Source organism: Serinus canaria, chromosome Z (assembly GCF_022539315.1).
Source record: "Serinus canaria isolate serCan28SL12 chromosome Z, serCan2020, whole genome shotgun sequence".
Taxonomy (NCBI): Eukaryota; Metazoa; Chordata; class Aves; order Passeriformes; family Fringillidae; genus Serinus; species Serinus canaria.
In genome coordinates this window covers 28,684,432-28,707,296 of record NC_066343.1, presented here as the reverse complement: position 1 = coordinate 28,707,296, position 22,865 = coordinate 28,684,432, and the positions used below count along the sequence as shown (strand labels likewise).

At 45.4% G+C, this 22,865-nt stretch overlaps 1 protein-coding gene across 2 annotated transcripts in view; it reads left to right on the top strand.

Moving 5' to 3' along the window:
* Positions 1–22,865, top strand: part of CORO2A (coronin 2A) — a 57,446-nt gene that overhangs the window by 21,327 nt on the left and 13,254 nt on the right. For both annotated transcript variants that reach the window (XM_030237406.2, XM_030237405.2), the window contains exons 2-3: positions 14,513–14,713; positions 19,841–19,957. In XM_030237406.2, coding sequence (XP_030093266.1) covers positions 14,513–14,713; positions 19,841–19,957 — 318 coding nt within the window. The remainder of the gene's footprint in view (positions 1–14,512; positions 14,714–19,840; positions 19,958–22,865) is intronic.

Below are 22,865 nucleotides of genomic sequence, written 5' to 3'. Positions count from 1 at the left end.
CCTCAGCTCCTGCAGGTCCATTCCATCAGGCCCTTGGCCATTTCCAGTCTTTAAATGTTCCCTGACCTGATCTCCCTCCAACAAGAGTCAGTCTTTCTTGCTTTGGATTTTCCGGATCTCTCAGGGCTCCAGGGTGCCTGAAGGCTGATCTTAGCAGTAAAGGCTGAGGTGGAGAAGGCATTCACTGCCTCACTATTTTCAGTGTCATTGCTGCTTTTTCTAGCAGTAGAAAAACATCCTTTGCAACAAACTTCCTCATTTGTGCTTGGAGCTACTTCGTGAGACAGAACAGAGTTACAGTTAGTCTTTATACTTTCTGCCTTCTCAGGGCAAAATAAAAGTTTCACATTTCCTTTAAGAAAGAAGCTGAAAAGCTGGAGCTCTATTCTGACACCTGCATCTTCCTAGTACACCAGTGAGTGTGTACTAGTTCTTCTCAGTACCAGAAGACTGGAAGGTGATACATGGAGTACCATTGCCAGTTGTTGGAACAGGTAATTTAGCAGATAATTTGTTAAATGCTTGTATCCAAGATCAGTTCTTAGCAGTATTTTCTCCATAGGGACAGCAGTGTATTTCACACAGCCTTACCCAAAAGCTTTCACAACCCAAGAAAAGGAATGCTTAAAATGAGAAGGGACAGCATGACCCTTTCAACACAAAGTTTGGATGGCTGTATTGAGGGCTTGGCCTTGATTTGTTGATGTACATTCTCATGGGAAGATCTTGTTATATACAAGTTATCACTGAGCAGGAGAGGACAGGAGAGAGGAGCATTTGCCTTTATTATAAAGACCTTCCTCTCGGGGAGCAAGAGCTGCTGGTAGGTTAGGATGAGGGTTTGTCTCAGCCCAATGAAGCAAAAGGATGTCTTGTCAAAGCCTCCGCCCACTCTTCTACCAGCTTGGCAGTGCAGTAACTCCCTTGGTATTTTGAGGGGTCTCCTCTAGTTTCTTTGCAGGCTGAACCAGGGATTGCCTCCCCACCTGCCTGGTGGTGCATAGGATTTGGTATTTTGGAGAACACTCATGTAATTAGTGATTAAGAGAGTACAAGCCCAACCCCACTGGCTTCTCTCTGGCTGCTGGTGAGTCCTCTCTGGAAGCAAGAGGCAGGTGCTCCTGAAGGTACTCCCTGCTCTGCTGGTTCTCCAGGTCGTGCATGGAGAGCGTGGGCAGAAGTCTGTGAGGGTAGGTCAGCCTAAGGAAGGTGGTGCAAGGCACCAGGAGAGTGAAGGAGTCTCCCTTCAGGGAGTTTGCAAGGTGCAGCTGGAGACAGCTGGAGCCATACTGGCATGTCACTGAGGACAGCCTTTCTTTTAGCCAGAAAGTTAACTTCCACATGTGATAAAGCTGTCCCTTACTGCTGCTTCAGATGAAAGGGAAAAGAGGAGAATGGGATCAGAATTAGGTCTGCCTGGGACTAGTACTGGTGTGGGGGTGAATAAATGATGACTGGACTGTTCTCCAGTGGGCTGACTGCTCATGCCTGAGCATGGTCTGTGTTTGCACAGGTCTGTCCTCTCTTCCAAAACCTTTTTGGGATGAGTGCATGCTACTGGAAGAAAAATACACCTTACTACATTACTTGATTTAGCAAGAGCAATATGTTTCCCCACTCTCCTGTTTCTAATGAAGCCCTTTTCATATCCATGATAGCTGGTGGCAAATGAGGACACACGGAATGGGAAATTGCATGGATTGCTTTTACTAAAAAGTGACACCTGCAGACTAGCATAACAAACAGACACCTTTCTCATTGCTTGCTTGCTTTGTGATCACTGTGCTCCTATCAGCGTTGCAGCCAGCAGCCCTTTCTCTGCATAAGGCAAGAAGAAAGGGTGAGGAATGCATCTGGAGCCATGTGAGGTTGAAGATGTTAAAGCTGTCTGGAAGTGAGAAGTATCTGCACACTGTTTTTTCAATGCCTGTCTCCTTGAATTCTCTTGCATAACCGCAGGGGCAGGGCTGCAGTACCAGATCCTGAGGAGAGAGATCTTCGCCCTGTGAAAGAAGCATTAATAGCATAATTCAGAGTAAATATAATTATGTGATGTGTTTGTGTTTGCCAAAACTGTCCCAGTCCAGCTGTGTGGACCTGGGACTTAGGTGTCTTAGTTGATTAGTTAGCTGCTAAAAGCAGCTGTATCCCAGTGAAGGTGCTTGTGCATGAGTCTTGCTAGTGCGTCTCACAGAGGTGACAGATGCCTTCTGCAGGCTGTGTGAGACTCGTTAACCTTGCTGGCAGGAGGTATGTACTGCACTGCACTGCTTCCCTGATCAGGGCTGTGCCCTGTGCCCTGATGCTGGCTCTCTGCTAGTTAAAGCAGAAAGTTTTAGAGCAGCCTGCTTAGCAGATGTTCCTCTGCCGAGACTCATCAGGAAACAAGATGCAGCAAGAATCACACCTCTCTGATCAGGAGAGGGGGCAATAGTCTGCTTAAAGCAGAGAGACACTGAAACCAGGCCCCTGTGCCTGTGTTAAGAATGCAGAAGCCTGCTTTGGGAGCAGGTAGCACATGTCTTCCTGCTTCAACATAAATGTGTTGTGGGGACAGCAGAGTGAGGAGGGGGCTCTCCTCACTCTGTACAAGAGAGCTCCATAATTTTTATGGAGCTCTCTTGTACAGTTTGCTCTGTATGGAGCCATGTCATGAAATTTACAGTGCATGTAGCTGGCTCTCAGGCAGAAAACCAGCAGTGTTTCATGATATATTAATTGCCTTATTTAAAACCATGTGGTTAACTGTTTCCTTTCTACAAGTCCAGGGGTACTGGGAATGGGAATGTATCCCCTAGTTCAAATACATAGCTGGGTGTTCAGCATGAGGCAGTGCTGAAGCCGACTTCATGTACATCTTTTTCTTGTCATTGGGATGCAAGCATTGTCTCATTGTCGTTGGCAGAGACGAGATAGCTGAAAGGGCTTTTTGAGTCTCCCAGAGTGACTCTTCTTACCTTTAGGCATCGAGTTAACTTATTCATTTTTGGATGGGGAGGAATGAATTTTGAGAGAATAAGTGGTGTGGAAGAAAAGTGGAGGGGAGGAGAGAGATTTTAGCAGAATAGGAGAAGGATAAGATGGATGAAAATGATGGACGATTTCAAAAAAGAAGGAGGGAAGGCACCAGAGAAAATAATGGATCTAGGAAGATTCTGGAAATGACAATGATTTTTATTTCTGTTTGATTTTATTACTTGGAGCTGCATGCAGGTAGAGATTTTATTGTATGGACTGGTAGTACAGAACTGAGAAGAGGATGTGTGTCTTCTCGGGAGTTTTCTGGCTGTATATCCTTGTGCCACTTTCCATCTGCTTTTTTTGCATGAGGTTGGAAGTTTGAATCTCTTGCGGCTTCTCCTTGGGTGATTGCAAACAGTTCTCTCAAGAGTTGTAAGGCTGCCCCTGTGGGTTTTTTGGCCATGGAAACATCACTTAAAAATTGTTAGGCTGAAAGGGAAGAGGCATTACTAATGCAATGCAAGTTTAGCATTCCAAACGAGAAGGTAAAAGGGAAATGAAATTTTGATGGCATTTGAGACTGAAGTGTTCATTGTAACTTTCAAAATACCCCTTCTAGCATTTGTATTCCTTCTTTTCTCCCCTTTTTATCTCTTTTGACCCTGCATACAAGAAAAAGAATGAGGACAGTATATTTTTTCTCTGTTGGTCTCTCTGCTTTTCAAATTACCTCTAACTTTTGAGGGGTTGAGACTTCTGGAAAGGGTTTTGATTTGATCAAATTCTCTTGATTCCCTGGGAGTAAGGAGACACAGGAGAAAGAGAGTCCAACTTATCAGGCTGGATCATTTGAACATCTAAAGTGCTTTTCAGAGTGGCAAGTAAGAGGTATAGGCAGAGTTTGGAAAACTGTCTGTGAACAGTAGGAAACAGTACTTAAACTTTTTTTTTTTTTTTTGGTAGACTGTCATGTTATGTGGTTTCTTTGGGACTGCACTGGGACTAGGTCTCCAGAGGTTTGGCTGGATTTCAGATTGCGTCTTCCTGCAGCTTTCATGCAGGAATACTGCACAGGCTGTGTGGAGAACAGGTCTCAAGGAGAAGGGGGACTTCTTGCACAAAGCTGGGGTAGCATGAAGCAGACATAACCATTATTAATTCATTGTAATTAATGTGTTTCTACTCTGCTCAGAGGTGGGCAGCACAAGAGAACTTAAAGCAATCATTCGGCATGGGGCATGTGCCATGTGCACGATGGACCTGTGCAATGGAACCATCGTGCTCTGTGAACTGCAGGGCTCTGAGCCCAGGTGTCCTGAGGAGAGTGAGTGTGTCATTGTGGGATGGATGGGGAAGGGTACAAGTTTGTCTCTTCAGGAGATGCTGTGCCACACTGTGGTCTCTTGGAGAGCTCTGTCTGTTCTCTGATTGCTGCAACAGGGTTTCACAGATTTCACAGAATATTTTGAGTTGCAAGGCACCCAAAAGGGTCACCAAACCCAGCTCTTCAGTGAATGGCCTGTATGATCCAGAGATCAAGAACAGAGACTGGCAATCTGTGCCTCTGTTTCTTACCTGTTAGAATTTACAAACTGTTATTTGGAATAAAAATACTGCCTGTCTAAATTGGCTTAATTGAGTGCTGCTTCTGCAGTCCACACAGCCTTTTTGTGCACTGCTTCCATGCTAAGACTGTAATACAGTCTTGTGAGAGACTCACAAGACTACTCTAATGTGATGCTCTACAGGCAGTGATCTCGTGTTTGCACAGGCATAGTTTGTACAAAACTCGTAAAAAAGGTTTCTAATATCTTACAGGTGATGGAGTAGAATGCCTGTGTGTGTCACTGGAGTCAGCTGTGAGCCTCCTCCCTTCACTGCCTTGAATCAGTGCAACAGTGACAGTGTTGGAGTGGGGAACACAAGCAGTGGAGGGTTTGTGCCTGGACAGAGGCGTGTTGGGTGGATTCTGGGTGCAGCCAGGACCCTGCTGTGCAGGACGTATGCAGAGGGTGTAGCTCCTGTCCAGAGCCAGGTCCCTCAGGAGATGGGTGTTGGGATGGGCCATGGGTAGCTCTGGGCACCGAGAACAACTCTCTGCAAACAGGAAGGTGATTTCCAGCCTGGTTATCTTGAAAAATTTTCTGGTGCCAGAGACCTCAGACACCTTCCTGAAGGAGCTTTATGTGGCCTTGCCAAGAGCAGAAATTTCTTGTGTCTACTGGACTTGTTCAGCTCCTGTGAATTCTCCAGGTGGCATTTTGTACTGCTTTAATGCTTTTATGTATCCATTTACTTCTTTTGCAGTGATATCATGTGATCTCTGCTTTTGAAAGTGCTGCCACCCCTTTTGCTCACCAGTATCTTCAGGTCTGTGTCTGGATGGGGTGGTCTTGTCCCTCTACAAGTCTTTTTTGCAGTCTCACAGAGCTCCTGAGATTAACCTCAAGGAAATAGGGCCCACTTGTTTTTACAATGCGGCAGAAAAGGTTTCAGGTCAAACTCTGCATCAAACAAACAAACTGAAATTAAACTTTTGCCTTTCATCTACCATTACACCCCTCTTAACAGTAACCCTGAAGAGTGATGTATTTGGAAGGAGCTACTCTGGCCAGTTAGTGTTTGGAATAATGGTCATTGATAAACAGTTTTAATTGCTACTCAGCTCTTGGTGCCATAATGAAGCAGGTTGTTCTGAAGTAGCTATATCTGATTCAGCTGCTTTGTCCCTGGATGTTAAAAATGGAAATTTTGGCATTAAGTACTGCAACTGAAAATTGCTTAAAATGGAGGTAGCAGGTGCACTTCTGAGTGGGTTAGTGCAGCCAGGATGAGTGGGTGCATAGCCCTGCCACACTCCGGACATAGCAGACTTATTGCACATGAAATTAAAATTATTATCTGATTTCTCGCCAATCTCTGTGAGTCTGTTTTCTGTCCAAATCAGGAGCAGCTGTAGCTCTGTAATCATTGCTAGGCTTTTATTGAATCTGCCTGGGAAATGCCAGGGGAGATTAATGCCATTCTCTCTCCCACTCCTATGACTGATAAAAGTTTTGCTGCTCCCTAATTGGAAACTTCTTTGATGCAGTTAAAACACATGTCTTTTGACTCTCATGTCTCCCCTAGACTTTGAAAGCAGATGATTTATATCCTCCCTGTACCAACTTGTTCTGTGTTTGAAGCGTACTGTCATGGCTTCCCTCCTTCATCTCCACCCCAATGTTTTTAGGATTTCTTAGCAGATCTCACACCTCTGATCACTGGTCCATACAGCTCTGCCCTGAATTCTCCTCTAACTCTCTGGCATGTCCTCAAGAGCAGTGCCCAGAGCTGAGTTTTTTTTTTTGTCTAGCGTTCATGTTGCTGGTGATGGAAGCACAAGCTGAACAGAAATCCCAGTGCAGTCCAGTGGAATGGGGTGTGAGCACGCAGTATACAGCATCCTCTTGTGTGCACACTTCTTTCATGTAATTTCTCTCCTGAAAATACAGACAACTCATGCCGTGACTTGGTACTTCAACACAAAGCCAGTGTACCTCATTTCTTGCTTTTTTTTTCAGAATAGGGAATATGCCTGTAAGGAAAGAAAGTACATGGAGAACATCCAGGTTGGTGAATGGTGGGGTTGTTCAGCCTTTTCCCTTGTATAAAGTCGCCAACAGAAATTATCACCAACACTAAGCTCATTGTTGAATTGGGATGGGTGGCAGCAGACACTCTTGGCTCCAAGAGAGTCACGATGCTGAGCCCTTGGGGTTAGTTTAGCAGGTGGGGGCCTGGTACCTGATAGTCCTGCTCTGGGCATCTGGGAAGTAGAAAATGAGTCACCTTCTTGGCAGTCGGCAGCATGGAAGTCCTGGCTCCCAACTTTTCTGGTGCCATCATAGCTGGAGATATGCATGTCTATTCACAGGGTAATGAGAAGAGCTCTGCTTTGTAGATAATTCTTCCCTGGGGTGTCACGGTCACACTGCCTGGCTGTGGTTCCCTGGGTGAGCAGAGTGAGAGATCTCATTGCTGCCAAAGCACTCCAGTTCCCCTCCTTCCAGATGTGATGTGACCCCTATCATTTGTGCTCTTTTTAACCCACATCAGATACTGTCTATGATCTGATTCTGCTCAAGTGCCTCATTCTGGTTTTTGGATTGGTTTTGCGATTGGTTGTTGTGGTGGTCTTTTGCTTGTTTGTTTGCTTGTGTTTTCATAATTCCCATCCTTCCACACATTAATTTTCTGCTCAGAGTAAGAGAAATCAGCTTGTGGATGGGGCTGAAGGTGCCAGACCACGAGCAGTCCAGGACTGTGTGCTGGAGAGGTCACCTCCTAGCAGGGTGTGAGGCCGCACCCAAGAACTGGTATTTGTAGGAGATAAGGTGCCCATCAATCTTCTTTCAGGCCTTTCCCAGGATGTAAGGAAAATAATTTCTGGTCTGCTCCCAGCCCTGCCAGGGATATCAAAACTGCTAAGGTTATCAAAGATGAGAAATGGTAGAATAAAGCATTGACAAAGTTTTGAGTTTTTACAGTACTGGGGCTGACTCTGCCGCTGTGAGTCTTTCACAAAACACTGTGGTGCCAGAGTAGAGGGTGCTCTCAGTTTGATCTGGATTAAGCTACCATATATCTGGGTTTCCTCAACACATTTCACTTTTTCCATGTGGTTATTCTCTCCAGGACCAAGATAAATTAATCCAGAATTCACAAATGTCATGCATGATTGTAATGGGTTGACCCAGGGCAGATGCCAGGCACTCACAAAAGCTGCTTACTCACTCCTCTCTGCAACTGGACAGAGGAAAGAAAATTTAATGAAGGGTTCCTGGGTTGAGATTAAGGAACGGGAAGTGGTCATTCATCAAATAGCATCACGGGCAAAACAGGCTTGACTTAGAGATATTAATTGAATTTATTATTGAGAAACTCAGGGCAGGATAATGACAAGTAAAACAAACTCTTAAAAACACCCTCCTCACACCCCTCCCTCCTTCCAGCTCTACCTCCTACCACAGCAGTGCAAGAAACAGGGAATAGGGGTTTTGGTCAGTTCATCAGCCGAGGCTGTTCTCCTGCTGCACCTGGGGTCCCTCCCATGGGAGACGGTTCTCCATGAGCTTCTCTGACGTGGCTCCAGCTCATGGGCGCCAGTGCCCCTCAAACTGCTGCAGTGTGGGTCACTCTTCCCACAGGGTGCAGTGCTCCAAGGACAGGCTGCTCCAGCCTGGGGGCAGGGCCCCTCTCTACACAGGTCTCCCAAAAGATCACAGCCTCCTCCAGCCATCCACCTGCTCCAGCATGGGCCCCTCCATGGGCTGTGGGTGGATCTCTGCATCCCCCATGGATCCCCATGGGCTGCAGGGGCACAGCTGCATCACCATGGGCTGCACCACAGCCTGCAGAGGAATCTCAGCTCCGGTGCCTGGAGCAGCTCCTGCCCCTCCTTCTTCACTGACCTTGGTGTCTGCAGAGTTGTTCTTCTCACATGTTCTCTCTCTGCTCTTCTCTGGTTGCAATTACAGCTCTCCAACTTCTTTTTGTTTACAACTCTTCTTAAGCATGTTATCACAGAGGGGTTACCATCATTTCTAATTGGCCCAGCCTTGGCCAGTGGCATGTGCATCTTTGGAGCCACCAGGGATTGGTTCTATTGGGCATAGAAGAAGCTTCCAGCAAATTCTCATGGAAGTCACACCTCTGACCCTTTGTTACCAAAACCAAGCCATACAAAACCAATACAATGATGCAGGCAAATCTGTAATCCTAGGGTAAGTGGGATGCAATAGGAAAACTGGGGACTTGCTGGCTGATGGTGAATCGTGTTCAGTTCATTTGTACAGGCATATGCCTGTTTGGTTGGTCTGACATTTCCTCAGGTGTAGTTAATATGCCACAGCATGGCTCTCATAAGAATGTACTGGAGTGCTGCAGACATCCCTAGGCTTCACCACCCTTCTAGGAGCTCCCTCCTTTGGCAGGGGCTGAGACATAAGCAGTTATGTTTTACAGGTGAGTCATGAAAAGCTAGCATTTTATAAACAGCCATGTAAAAGAATGAGAGCTAAAGCAGAGCTAAGTCCCTTCAGTGGTACTGCATTGTATTTCTGAAGACAGGTGGTGGAACTGGAGTCTGTCTTAACTGCCTGCTCTCTAGAGGTCACACAACCATTTTGATGGTCATGTTTGGTAAGCCCCAAAGAGCTGAGTAGGCTGTGCTTGATACCTCATTGGTTTTCTAGGCACCCTTTCAGGTGCCAGAAAGAAAATTCAGACCTGTTCTGAGTACTGGGCTGACATTTTTTATGGCTTTGCTTTTTTATCTCGTATTTTCAGACATAACCGTGGAGCTCTGTCTTAAAAAAAAAAGAAAAAAAAAAAAAAAAAAGAGAGAAGAAGAGATAACCAAGCAACAGATTCTTGGTTGATTCCCTTCTGCACTTCCTTCCATGACTTTTTGCTGACTGCACTTGCTGCATCAAGCTTTCATGAAGTTTCCTCCGCTCTGTAGTTGGGACTCTCCTCACAATCAGATCTGCCTCTCGGAGTAGTATTCTTGGTTGGAGTGAAGATCCAGGAATGCCTACAGTGAGAGGCTACAGAAACAATTTTAAAGTGTGTGTCTTTGCTATATCTCTTATAGTTGCATTGCCCTGCTCGCAGAGACAATGAACTACTTCCTCTCTTCATGCCAGCAGTGAGGAATTCTGAAGCAAATGGGTGTATTTGACTCTATTTTGTGTGAAGTACAACATATTCTTTCATGAGATAGTGTTTCCAGTGCTAGTGATGCCTTGTGAAGGCTGACCTAGAACAGACACTAGACAGAAGTAAAGAATAAAGTAGGTATTTGCTAAGAGTCCTCAATAGATCCACTTTGGGCAGCCAACCCAGAATGGCCACAAAAATGGGTGACTGGTCACAGGATCTCTCACTTTTTTATCTGATCCATTAGCATTTTTTTATCTGGTCCATTAGCATATTGGAGCTAATTGTCCAATTACAGCCCCAGCCCATGAAGTCCCATCCTTCTTGTTTTCTCTCTTCAGTCCACTGTTGTTTATGCTCTTGGGCCTGAGATCTGGATCAGCTGTCCTTGGGTCCCCCGCTAGAGAAGGAATTTTGTCTACCTATTCTGTGAAGAGAGCTTGCTATCCCATAATATGAAGCCTAGACTTACACATTAAGCAGAAAAAAATCTGAAAAATATAAAAGCTAAAACCTGAGGCATCAGGTTTTAGATGATGTGCTAGGGTTGCACATCTCAATAGGCAGAAGGTGTCTGGAAACACTGTCCAGCCTGGAAAAGCTGTATCCGACCTGGTAAGCAGGGATCTGAGAAGCGCTTGTAGGGATCTTCTATCCTTCTCCAGGAATTCTTGGCAGCTTCAGAAAAAGATCTACTTAATGTTCTTTGCTGGGAGAGGTGGTAATGAAAAGTCCACGAAGTCCCAGGATGTGTTCCCTGAGAGCTGAGTGAGAGGACATTGCTAAGCACAGTCTTTACATCAGCTGTATGGTTAGAAATACATGAACAGGGCTAAAATCTGCACTGTCTCACTCCATCCCGGTTCTCCTCCCTTCTACAGGGAGGCTATCAATATTGGGAATTAGGACACGGATGATGAGAAGGGAAGGCATGAGGCCGATTCCTGGATTACAAAAGCTGTGCTGCCTTCCTTCTTTCTCCAGGAGGCAAAGGGCTCTGCGCTACCCTGGCAGAGGTCAGTGATCCCTTTATCAGTCACTTTTACCCTTTTGTCAGGCCTGGATCAGTCTGTGTGCTGGCACCAGAGGCCTGAGCAGCAAGTGAGGGAGGTCTTCCACCTCTTTGACCAGAAAGAGGACCCAGACCTCAGTTCCAGCAGCCTCTCAAAATCTGCTGTCCATGCCTGCTGCCCAATGTTCCTGGGTGGTCTGCATGCCCCTGCTGTGGGCACCCTGGCACCTTGCTGTGCCATAAGCAGTGAGGTGAGCTGGGGATCCCTCAGCTCTGGCTTCAGGCCTTACACAGGGGATTTTCAGGTCCCTGGGCTCTGCCCATATGGGCTCACACAGCTCAGACATGTCTCTGCAAGGAGAGACCCTCTGCACTTAGGCTGACCCTCCAGTGCAGGGAGAAAGGTAATGCTGTAACTTCTTAGTCCAAAAAGCATTGAAGGAAAGCATATTGTTAAGGGACTGGGCAAAACATTTAATTTTCAGATGTTTTAAAATGCTCAAATAATGCCTTTTAATTATTTGGAGATAATAGTGCCTGTTCTTGCAATGCAAAACCAGTCCTGTCTTACTGACAAAATATTGGTGTATTTTTTGTCACTTTCTCCCCCCTCCCCCCATTCCTTATACCAAAAGTTGCTCTTTGCACTTTTTTGAAAATGGTTGCCTGTCCAAACAGCAGTTTTTATTAACAAGGAAGAAATGTGTTGTCATCCTGCCAGAGGAACAGGTGAGAAAGCTGAGCCTGCAAGGCACACTTCAAGTTTATTGGGTTGAAAGTCTGCCTTGTATGGGGTGTGCATCTTGGAATGTTGGCAGTGGCATTTTTAGGGCAGTACAAGATACACATGGCTGAGATCCAGAGGCCCTAAAATCACAGGATCACAGAAAAGTAGAGATTGGAAGTGATCCCTTGAGATCATCTAGTCCAATCCTTCTTCTCAAAGCAGGATCAACTGGAAAAGTTGCCCAGGACCATGCCTCCAAGGATGGAGACTCCAGAATGTTTTGGGCAATAGGTGCCAGTGTTGGACAACTCTCACGGAGAAAAAGTGTTTCATTGCATATAAATGGAGTTTTCTGAGTTTCAGTTTGTACCCATTGCTTCTTGTCCATTTGCTGGGCACTGCTGAGGAGAGTCTGCTTCTGCCTTCTTTACCACTGCTCTAATACTGAGGTATTGGTATGCATTGATAAGATCCTTCTGAGCTTCTCTAGCTGAAGAGTCCTGGCTTTCTCAATAATTGCTCCTCTGTGCTTGGTCACTCCTTTCTCCAGAAGAGGCTTGAAACTTCGGACCACACTCTCTCTCCCAGCTCGAAAGCAGTGTAGCTAGAATTACTTTGCAGCCAGGCAGTTTAGTTCATTTTGGAAAGATAATAGTCCTGCTGTAAGAAGCCACTGCTGCATCCTGCTGCAACTGGGCAATAGAGCAATTCCTCCCTCTGCTCCTGGTGTGTGTAAACCTAACCACTAAAACTGTAAGGAGTATGAAATTGTTTGAGAACACTGCATCTCTGGGGCTCTTTGGGGAGGTAGCCAGCTGCGTGTAAGCTCAGCTTGCTTTCTGCCTGTGAACATCCTCCTTTTCCAAGATCAGCTTTCAGGATTGCTTCTTTCTTTTTCAAATAACTTGCATTTCCCTGTTTTTGTTTGACACGGGTAGCTCTCACTGTACAAAAGGCCTTTTGCACCTAATGTTTTCTGTGGAAGAGGTTTTTTCAGCTAAAAATATGGATGAGTCAGGGTTAGCATAGGTAAAACAAGCTAAGCTAAAAGAGAGCAACAAAGATGACTATGAAAGTTACTGGTGATCTGCCAGGACTGTTACAGTCATGTGTATTTGTCCAAGGTGCGGTTGGCTCTGAGCCGTGTCCGTAGAACTGGGAGGAGGCAGGAAATAGGACAGAATTTGTGTCCTAGTACTGTTCACAGCCCAAATCTTCCAGTGTGACACAGTATGTAAACTTTGTGGAACTTTGAATTGATGAGAGCTTGTAAAGCTCCAGTTTGACAGCCCAGTATCGAGCCATATGGTTCCTTAGCCTTTGACAGGCATCCCAAGAGCATGCAGCACCATGCCAGCAGCATGGACATTTTGGTTTAAAATTGCTTAGACCTCTACTTGTCAGGTGATGATGCACTTTGCTTCCTGCCATTGACTGCATGCATGCTTCCCTTAACCCTTCAACCATGTGAGTGAGCTCTCTAAGCCTTGCTCAAAAGCTGCTTGGCTGGGTTCCCTTGCCAAATTGGAGTATAGTTGATCCAGCATCACTGATAATACTGTTCATCAAATGCACATTAAAGAGGTCAATATGGGGCAAAACCATGCCTTCTGACAGTATTTGCCTGTATTCCCAGCTGTTGTGTGAGGTGCTCTTTCACCCATAACCTTCCTGCCTTTCTTTTCATTTCTGCATTTCTTTTCATTTGGGCAGTAGAATCTTCTCCCTACATTCATTGTAGGCCTTTTGCTCTCTAAATCTTGTGGGGTCTGGATTTAATATCTTAATTACCTTCTCTGACCAGCACTAATAGTTTCCTATGTGAAAATAGCCAGTTGAAGGACAGGATTCTACTCCTCTGCTCTCATGAGACCTTACCTGGAACAGTGCATACAGTTTTGGTGCCCCCCACACAATAATGACATGGCACTGCTGGAGCAAGTTCGGAGGAGGGCTGTGAAATTGCTAAAAGCCCTGGAGCACCTCCCCAGTGAGGACAGGCTGAGAAAATTGGGGCTGTTCAGCCTGGAGAAAAGAAGACTGCATGGGAACCTCAACAGCAATCTTCCAGTATCTGAAGGGTTCTACAGGGAAGGTGGAGAATGTGTCTTCACCAGGAAGTGTAGTGGCAGGACAAGGACTAATGCATACAAACTGAAAGAGAGGAAACTTAGATTAAATATTAGGAAGAAATTCTTAACTGTGAGGGTGGTGAGATACTGGAACATGTTTCTCAGAAAAGCTGTGGATGTCCCATCCCTGACAGTGTTTGAGGCTGGTTTGGATAAGGCCTTGGGCAACCTGGTCTAGTGGGAAGTGTCCCTGCTCATGTCAGGGGGGTTGGAGCTAGGTGGTCTTCAAGGTCCTTTCCAACCCAAACCATTCTATGACTCTGACTCTATGATTTTGTGAGATCCATTAAATCAGTTCCATTAAGCCTCACTGCTCTCTGTGAGAAGGGGTCCTTGTGTTTAGCATGCTTTATGTGTCATTTAAGCACCATTTAAAATGCAGTCTGTCAGAGGGCTTCAGTGCAGTTATAAACCAGACAGGCGAACATAATTGTCTGTGGAACAAACATCAACAGGTGACTGCAGCTATTCCTATGATCTGTCAAATTTCTTTTTTCTGTTCATGTGAGCAAAATTTAGCATAAGTTTTGGTCCTAAACCACCTGAGGGCTAAACAAAGCATGCATCCCGACTGGCTTGTTCACTCACCAGCTTTCATGCTTTCCATGTGCAAGATGTTGTATTTTTCATACTCTCTGAGCTCTATTGTACCAGAATTCATCTCCTCTTGAACTTGCTGCCATGTGGGCCTTCCCCACTGATAGGGACTGCTGGCACATGCGCAGCCCAGCTGGCTGGTGGTGCTCAGAGCTTCACTTCCCTGTATTCTCCTTTCTCCATCAGAGATATGCCACAGGGTTATGGCAAAGAGATGAACACCAGAAAAATCTGTGTCTGCAGCTTGCTGGCAGAGGGTTGGTGTGAGCAGCCCAAGTGGGGAGGGTGAGCCTGTGGTGGGGAGAGGGGAGTGGGGTTCTGCAAGCCTTGCCAGGACAGCCTGTCCTTATGCCTTGGGACGTTGTGTTTCTCTCCTTGCAGATGTCGTGGCACCCGCAGTACCGCAGCTCCAAGTTCCGCCACGTGTATGGCAAGGCTGCCAGCAAGGATAAGTGCTACGACTGTGTGCCCATCACCCACAACATCAACGACAACTACTTCTGTGCCGTGAACCCCAGCTTCATCGCCGTGGTGACCGAGTGCGTGGGCGGCGGTGCCTTCCTCGTCATTCCCATCAAGCAGGTGAGCTCCTAGGGCGAGCTGGCTTTCCAGAACCCATCAAGAGGCTGGAGGAGGGACAGGCTTTCTAGGGAGCTAGGTTGCAGAGGATAGTCACTTAATGCTGTTGCCCAAATTGCAAAATGATGGAAGAGGCTCCAGTTGCCCTAGCAGGTGACTCCTGGCATGTGTGTATTTTTATGTCTTGCATTGCTGCTTTCAGATTTTTAACACCTTGCTTCATTTTACAACTCATTTGCCTTTCTTGTATAGTCAGCAGAATGTGCTGTTCAGATGTTTGTCTCTTGAGAGAAACTGCAAATTAAAGAGTATTTAGTGGATAAAGGGGGCAAAACCAGAAAGATGCTTTAGTGACATGGATTCATCTGTGACCAAAGGAGAATATTGTGTGTTTTGTTCTACTGTCTCCTTTGTGAAAGAATGGAAGTGAAGTTCTCCTTTGTGAAGTTATCAGGCAATGAAGCTCTTAAACTTCAAGCAGTGATGTTGTGAAGACTTCCCTTTCAGAAACAAATCCCATGGATATGAGTTTTCGTGATTTAGTATCTGGTGAGAGGGAGAAGCTGGCTGTCTGATGTTTATTGCTTCAGTAAAATTAGGCATGCACTGGATTAACTTCAGTATGGGATTATGATCTCTCTGGAATCAGGACAGAACAGATGAAAGGCAAAAGTTCAGCCTTTAATTAAAAGTTAATTGATGGTGTTATTGTAATGCCACTTTTTCAATATATATTTGCTAAGGATGAAAGTGAACTGGTTGTGCTTGAAAAGCCTAGCACCGTTTCTGGCCCTTCTGGACTTTGTTAATTCATTCCTTCAATGCTGGTGCTGTTTAGAGACTGTCCTTCTAAAATTAACCACTACCCTGTTTTTCCTGACTGATTCACTTCTGCCCCCGCAATGATGGTCTGTTGAGGCTCAGCAACTTGTCTTTATCACAGAACTGCATCTGTAGGCAGACAGCTGTTGACTGTGGGATGTCGTGTGGGACCAAGCTCTCAAAGTGCTGGCAAAAGTAGCTGAAGATGCTTGTACTGATTACTATTAATTTTTCTGTCTTCTCACCTCTTCTCAGCTTGGCTAGGCTTTGTAGTAATTTTTCCTTTTTACCTGCTCAGATACTCCACCCAGTTTTGAAATATTGCATGCAGAAATCAAAGGCATGGTAGAACTAAAAAAGATACAGAAAAGGATAATTAAAGTATGTCAATGAAAATGTAAAAGTACTTTCATACTTTGCAGGTCAGGCCTCAGTCAGTCTGGGAAAAAAGACAAGATGTATAAAGCTGTGAGGAGAAGTTTAAGGAGCAACTCTTTTTGATTTTTTTGGTGAAGGGGATTCTGGAGACCAGGGAGCAGACTGTTAGGAGCAGATGTAAATGCTGCTGCAGTTCAGAGGTGGGGCTCACTGTTCTGGGTGCTGATGAGTCTGGAAGAATTAATGGCTTCAAAATGGAGCAATGGACAGGGGTCCCTTAAGGATCCCCTTAATCCCTTAAGGATTAATCTTTGGTTGTGGATCAGAGAAATTAGGTGCTTTACACAGCTGTTCTCTGAATACCAGTTCCCTACCTATGTTGGGGGGTAAAGCAGCCTCAGCCTCCCAAAAAAAGGGATTCCCTGAGTCAGGACCTGCCATACCAGCTACTTTGTTTTGTCTGATACACTTCCAAAGTGGTACCATCTGGTGCAAAGCAGAAACTTTTGACTTGTGCTTTTGGTGGTGGCTTTTTGTGACGGCCATCACTTGCTGTGAAGGTGAGCCATGGCAGACAGCGTGCTGGACACTTGGCTTGTGGCCTTGGCTGCCTGGGCACAAAGGCAGCTTGTTCTGGAGACGTCTCTGGGACAGTATTGCCCTCTCACAGTGGACAGCTGACTGTGGTTATTTTTCACCGGATTCACGGGAAGCAGACACCTCCCAAGTGGGACAGAGTGTGGAGGAAGAGCCCAAGAGACAAGAGCCAGGACGACATTTGGTCAAAGCAAGAGATAGTAGCCAGGACAGGGAGGGCTACAGTTGCTGAAGAGGTTAAACAACCTGTTCAGGGAGCTGTTCTTGTCCCTCCCTCCAATGTTTTTTTAGTTCATTCTTCATGTGTTGCTGCTAGGGGGGCTGCCTATCTAAGGATGTCATTGAATGAAGCCTCAGCTTCGCTCTGTTTAACTGCACCTCCTTGCTTGTTTGTTGTACTCCTCTCCTGCTGAGTCACAGACACCAAGGTCTCTCATCTCTCCTTGAATAAATACCACTTCTTTCCTTCTGCACCAGTCTTCTTCTCTGACAGCCTGGGGCTGGGGTAGGGCTAGGGACAGTGGAGGTTATGTAAAGAATGAGTTCTTTGCCCTAGATACCATCCCTAGAGCAGGCCTTTGCGTTCAGCCTTATAAGAAATTAGTTGAATATTTGCCATCACTTTGGAAATGGTCTGTTACAGGGCCTGTCAGTGACACCCTGGTGAGTTGGTGCCACTGAAACCAGCTGGGTGGAAGGGCAGCACACCTCAACAGAGAGGGAAGGGGCTGCAGCCACAGGGGTTGCCTGGTGCCCAGAACAGGCTGACTGTAAATCTTACAAGTTCAAGGAGACATGAGCTCAGTGACTGTAAATGAGAGATCAGCTGCTTTCCCACAGCGTGGCCTGGGTGTAGATGTGCGGGAGAAGTGCATGCACAGCATGCCAAGGAAAGATCTTGACTGGGAGAGAAATTTTGTGGCCTTCCTTTGAGAGATGAAGTCCTGCCTTTTTCCTTTCCCGACGACCAGACTCTGTTGAGACCACATCTGTCTCTTCCTCTGCAGCAAAAAAAAAAAAAGTGAGAAGAAGGTCCCAAGAGACAGGAGATTATTTATGGCCAGGTCTGCAATCTCCAGTCTTACAATGTGTCAGCACCAGGTGTGAAAGGGAGGATATCTGTGGCTGTGCAGACTTCATAGACACAAACTCCCCTCCCTTCTCTCTGGGATTGTGGGCTGTAAAACAAACGTGATGATGAACTGGCCTTGCAGAACTGACATGTATTTGAGTGCTGTGCTGGTGCCCTTCAGGGGCAGAGGTGGGGCTGACTGACCTTGCAGTAATCTACCCCACACAAATCTGCTGGGAGAGTTTTGACACATGTTCCACTAGAAGTGATTTTTGTCAGTGAGCTCCAAGCTTTTCAGTAATGCTGGAACTTTATAAAGGGAGTGGTTAAAAAACTGCTCATTTTCAAGCTCTGCAGGCAGCTGTGGAAGTCAGGTACCACTTCATGGAATGACAACACATCTAGTTACTGAAGTAGTTTTTGATCTGTGGAATGAAATTTCCTCCAGCAATGAAGATCTTCCCTTCCACATCCAGATGTGCATCTGAGACCAGCAGCTGTAGCTTTGTGTCATGTATGTTTGTTGGCTCTAGGGGGGTTCAAATGTGGTGAGTCCTGATCTTGTCCCAGAGCTTGCAGTGGGGCAGGTGAGACTGGCAGCTGGGAGAACAAGGGCTCCTTTTCCAAAGTCTTGGAAAAGTTTGGGGAAGTGGGAGTGGGGTAAGAGACCTCTGAAGGATGGGTCAGGCAAACTGGGCTTAGGACAGCCTGGGAGTCTCCTAAAATGAGTGGGGAGCAGACAGACAGCTAGCTCTGGGAGGGGACAGAGTTCCCTTAAGGATCAAGGGATCCCTGTCCATCCAGCTGTCCACCCCTTTTAGTTGTCATCTTGAAACCAAGCTCTGAAGCCTACAAAAGGACACTGTGGGTGGAGGATTGCTTCTTATTAAAGGCCTTTTATCTCTCTTCTGCCTTCCCAAATCTCTTTGCATTGTCTCTGTTATAAAAGGGAATTGGTTTAGACTGTAGTTTTAAAAACCACAGTCTTTTACATTTCAAAGCCCTTTGGATGTTCAGTTTAAAGCAGGTTAGTCCCAGTTTATGCAACAAACTTTCCAGTGAAGCCAGAATAGTTACACACTGGTGTCCTGTTCTGTATTCAAAATTGCATAGTTACACACTGGTGTCCTGTTCTGTATTCAAAATTGCAAAACCCCCAAAAATTTAAAAGCTGGGAAAATTGTATCCTATCCACAGCCTGTTTAGGGGCAGCAGTGATTCCCCTCAGCTCTGCTCTCCTAAGGGCCACCTCTGGAGAGGTGTAGGGAGTAGTGCACCTACAGAAGTGTCCTCTTTCTAGGAGAGCACCTCACATTTGCAATAATTTTGGTCTGCAGTTCTTCCAGGTAGGAAGCAGTAAGCTGGTGAGCACCACCAGCTTGTTGTAATGTCTCCCTTCTTCAGGGACTGACTTTTGCTCTTTAGCTGTTGTCTGGGGTGGGTCAGGGGGCTCCCCACACTTTTCCTGCTTCTTACCGAGGGAAGCAAGCATTACTTCAATGTTAATAAAATCACCACCACCCTTTCTACAATTTAAATATTCAGACGACTTCACAGCAGAGACCGTGCCGGCAGTGTGGGTTTATTCAATGCAATACAGCCCCCATCTGGCACAAGGCTCCCAATACACCTTAGGATGCTCAGGGTGGGATTTGTCCCCGTGCCAATGACACCTAATCATGGCACGGTTTTGGGGTTTTTTTGAGAGTCCAGAATGCTGATTGAATTTGGTGAGTGGCTGGATTTGAATACCATCAGAGAGATTTAGATGGCTTGCCTAAAGAAAAACTGCAATTTGTAATATGTGTCACAAATACCTCTTTGCTAAACCCAAAACTTGGATAATTTTTTTTTTGCTGCTTGTAGGAAATGTCTTCTGAAGGGGAGTTTGCTGTTTTTGTCCCCCCATCAAAAGATCTTTAAAAAATGTCAAGGAAAGATTTATCTCACTTATAGATATTTCTTCTCCAAATTACTCTTTGGTGTCTGAACCTATTACTATCTTCCAAATGTGTAGGCATGCATGGAAATTTTTCACAGCAGCATGTTCTTAGGAAGGCCTGTCAGTCTTTCTTTCCTTTATGGTGGTATCATCAAGACTTGACTAGCAGGGACAGCAAAAGCCCATCCTTAACAGACAGAGAGCACCCAGGGCATTTGGAGGACAACAAGCAGAAAGAAGTTTCTTTCTGGAGATGCCTTGAAAATATCCTGTAATTCCATGGCTCACCTTCAGTTTGGTTATATTTATTTTTTTCCAGACAGGCAAGCTTGACCCACATTATCCCAGAGTGTGTGGACACAAAGGAAATGTTCTGGACATCAAGTGGAACCCATTCAATGACTTTGTAATAGCTTCGTGTTCAGAAGACACCACAGTAAGTTTACCACCTTGTACTGTGTGTTAGTACCTGGCTAATGTGCTTTTTGGAGAATGAAGTTGAAAGAAACCAAAAGCTCATGAATGTGAAATGATGTGAGATGTGAAAGCATGCATACACTTATTTAAGAAGTCAGGAAAAAGTAAGATTCCTTTCTTTCTCCTGAGTTCAGACCTGTGTGAAGCCTTCCAGATGATATACCAAATCAGTGTAATGAGGAAGATATATTTTGTGGGGGCTTGTGCCTTTTTTTGGTGTGTTTGTATGATGAAAACAAAGTATGACTTTAAAACGGAATGGCTATTAAATTTAATCTCTTTGAAACTCTGTCTTACTTTAAAAAAAGCTTTAACACAACATTATCTGGACCAGCTCTTTCAGATTAACTCCCCGCAGAGCAAGTTTGAGCTTGTTCCTGCACTTGACAGCTGGTCTGTAAAGTCATGCTGAATCAGTTGTGGTGAGGAATATGCATCATACAGTTCTGCAGTGGGTGCTTTGGCTGAAGTTAGTGTGGTTAAGATGCAGACACTGTGGCAATTGAAAGATTCGAGTCATGTTTGTAAGTGACAGTTCAGCTCCTAACTCCCTGCTGGAAGGTCACTGTCAAAAGGTCTTGTAAAAAGTGTGAAGTTGACGTCTTTGATAGTGAGGGTGTCTGACTAACTGCCATGCTTTTTTCCAGAGATCCCACGAGAGATCCCACTGGGTTTATTCTCACTCTGCCCCATAGCATCAGGGAGGTTTCTCCTGTTCTTTTCTCCAGACCTGGCTTGGTTCACATGCTCTGCTGTTTTCATTCTGCCAAAAAGTCACTCTTCATTATAAGCTTTTTTGATTGTCCTTCTTGTTTAGTGACTTGCCTTTGCTTGTTTGTCTACTCCTCTGGCTTTTTTTTTTTTTTTTTTAAGGCTTCTGTCAGTTTCTGAACTGATGGTGAAGATTTTATTGTATCTTCCAACCTGTATGCCAGGCTTTCATGCTATCTCAGGAGGTATGGCAGGGTATGACTTGTGGCAGAGGGCACCACCTTGGCCACTCTTTTGAGCCTCATATGAGAAATGAACACAATCTTCAAAACATCCCACTGCAGTTAGAGAATCACAGAAGTATTTATGTTGAAAGGGAGGTTTCTTTCACCACCTCTCTAGGCAGAGCACCTGTTCCTGTTCTTCACTCCTCCCATGGGGAATTTTTTCCCTTCCTGTGCAGTTAATGACTGCTGTATCCTGTCCTCCTACTGTGCATTTCAAGACAGAGCCTGGCTCTATTTTCTCAGTAGTCTTGTAAGTATTGAAAGCTTTTATCAATTTGCCTGGAAGCTGTCTCTTCTCCAGGCTGAGCAGGCCCGTCTACCCCAGCTTTTACCAACAGGGCAAAGAGCTGCAGTCTCCTGGGCATCCTGGTGGGCCTCCAGCATCTTTCTTGCACTGAGGGGTGCAAAACTGGATGCACTATTCCCATCTTTCCTTGCCAGTTTTCTCCAGAAACTTGACCCTGAATCATTCCTCAGACTAAAGAATGGAAACACAGAGCATGTCACAGGTCTCAGTACCAAAAGTTGTTCCAAGAAGTCTGTCTGTGACTGTACTCTCTTTTTACTACTCTCCCATCCTCATCCTAGAACCAGGAAAGGGTATCTTAGGGATCCTCTGCACTGTGACATGGTGTAGAGATATCTCCTCCCTGCCTGCTTAAGTAGCAAGGACAGCAGACTGTGTTTCTTGGTGTGACTGTCTGTCCTGATGCCTCATAGCTGGACCTTGGACATCACTTCGTCCATGCCCTACTGAAATAATTGGGTTGCTCCAAGCATTGTTCAGATGAGCTGTGAAGATCTCTAAGGCTACAGATCCTGTGGCCTCAGTAGGTCCTTCTTCCAGGTGTTGAGTATCCTTCTAGGGAAAACGGATGTCTCTGATCTCCAGGCATTGCCATCTTGCCATATTCATCCATTGCCTTTGATGCTGTCCTTTTGTACCTTCAAAGAGTTTGGCTCCATCTTCTCCGTGCCTTCATGCTATGTAGTTGAAGGGCAGCCAGAGACTGAACAAAATATTTTCTTTCGAGCTCTCCTCAGATTTGCTGTGTTACTGCTTCCTTCTCATCTCTTGTCTGCTGTTGGACTCGTTCTGTGGGGCCAGCATCGTACTTAACCTTCCTGTTCTGGAGAGCTCGGATTGGACATACTGTTGAGACATCTTCAGAGCAATATTTCCTCTCTTTTAAGAGAAGTTTGGGAAAGGTTTTTTGGGGGTCACAGAGGTGTCCACCACTTCCACTGGGCTGGACACTGGGCCTTCCTTACAGTCTGTTGTTAAAAGCCTGGTACTCTCCTCTATTTCTGAGCATCAGTAAGCCATTGTGCAGGTAAGACTTGTATGCAAGGATGCATCTAAGTTCTTACTGGGCTGAGCCTCCCTTTGAGGAAGGCTACAAGCTTCTGAGTAGAAAATGGAAATTTCACTTCTCCCACATTTCTCAGAGGTTTCTTGACTGCTAACCAGCCTTTCTGCAGCTTGCTTTGCACTAAAACCAAAAATCGGTAAAAATAAAAGCTTCTTAACACTAATTTAGCATTAAAGAGCAGACATTCTTTATTTAGCTGGGTGTATGAGGGGATATCTCCTCTGAAATATCATGCATGCTGACTACAGAAGAAACTCCTGCTTAGGTACTATATTTTATGTACATAGTCACTGATTCTTCCCTGAATAAGCATACATATAATTATAATTTCCCTCAAATCAGCAACATATTTTCTCTCTCTTTTACACATGTGTTCTTCTGTCCTGGGTATCTCTTTGGTCCTCCCTGATGGTCAGTGACTCTTAAAGTCATATTTGACCTCCCACTCAAGTGGTAAAAGTTGGCACTACTGGGCTGGTTGTTTTCCAGTTCTTCT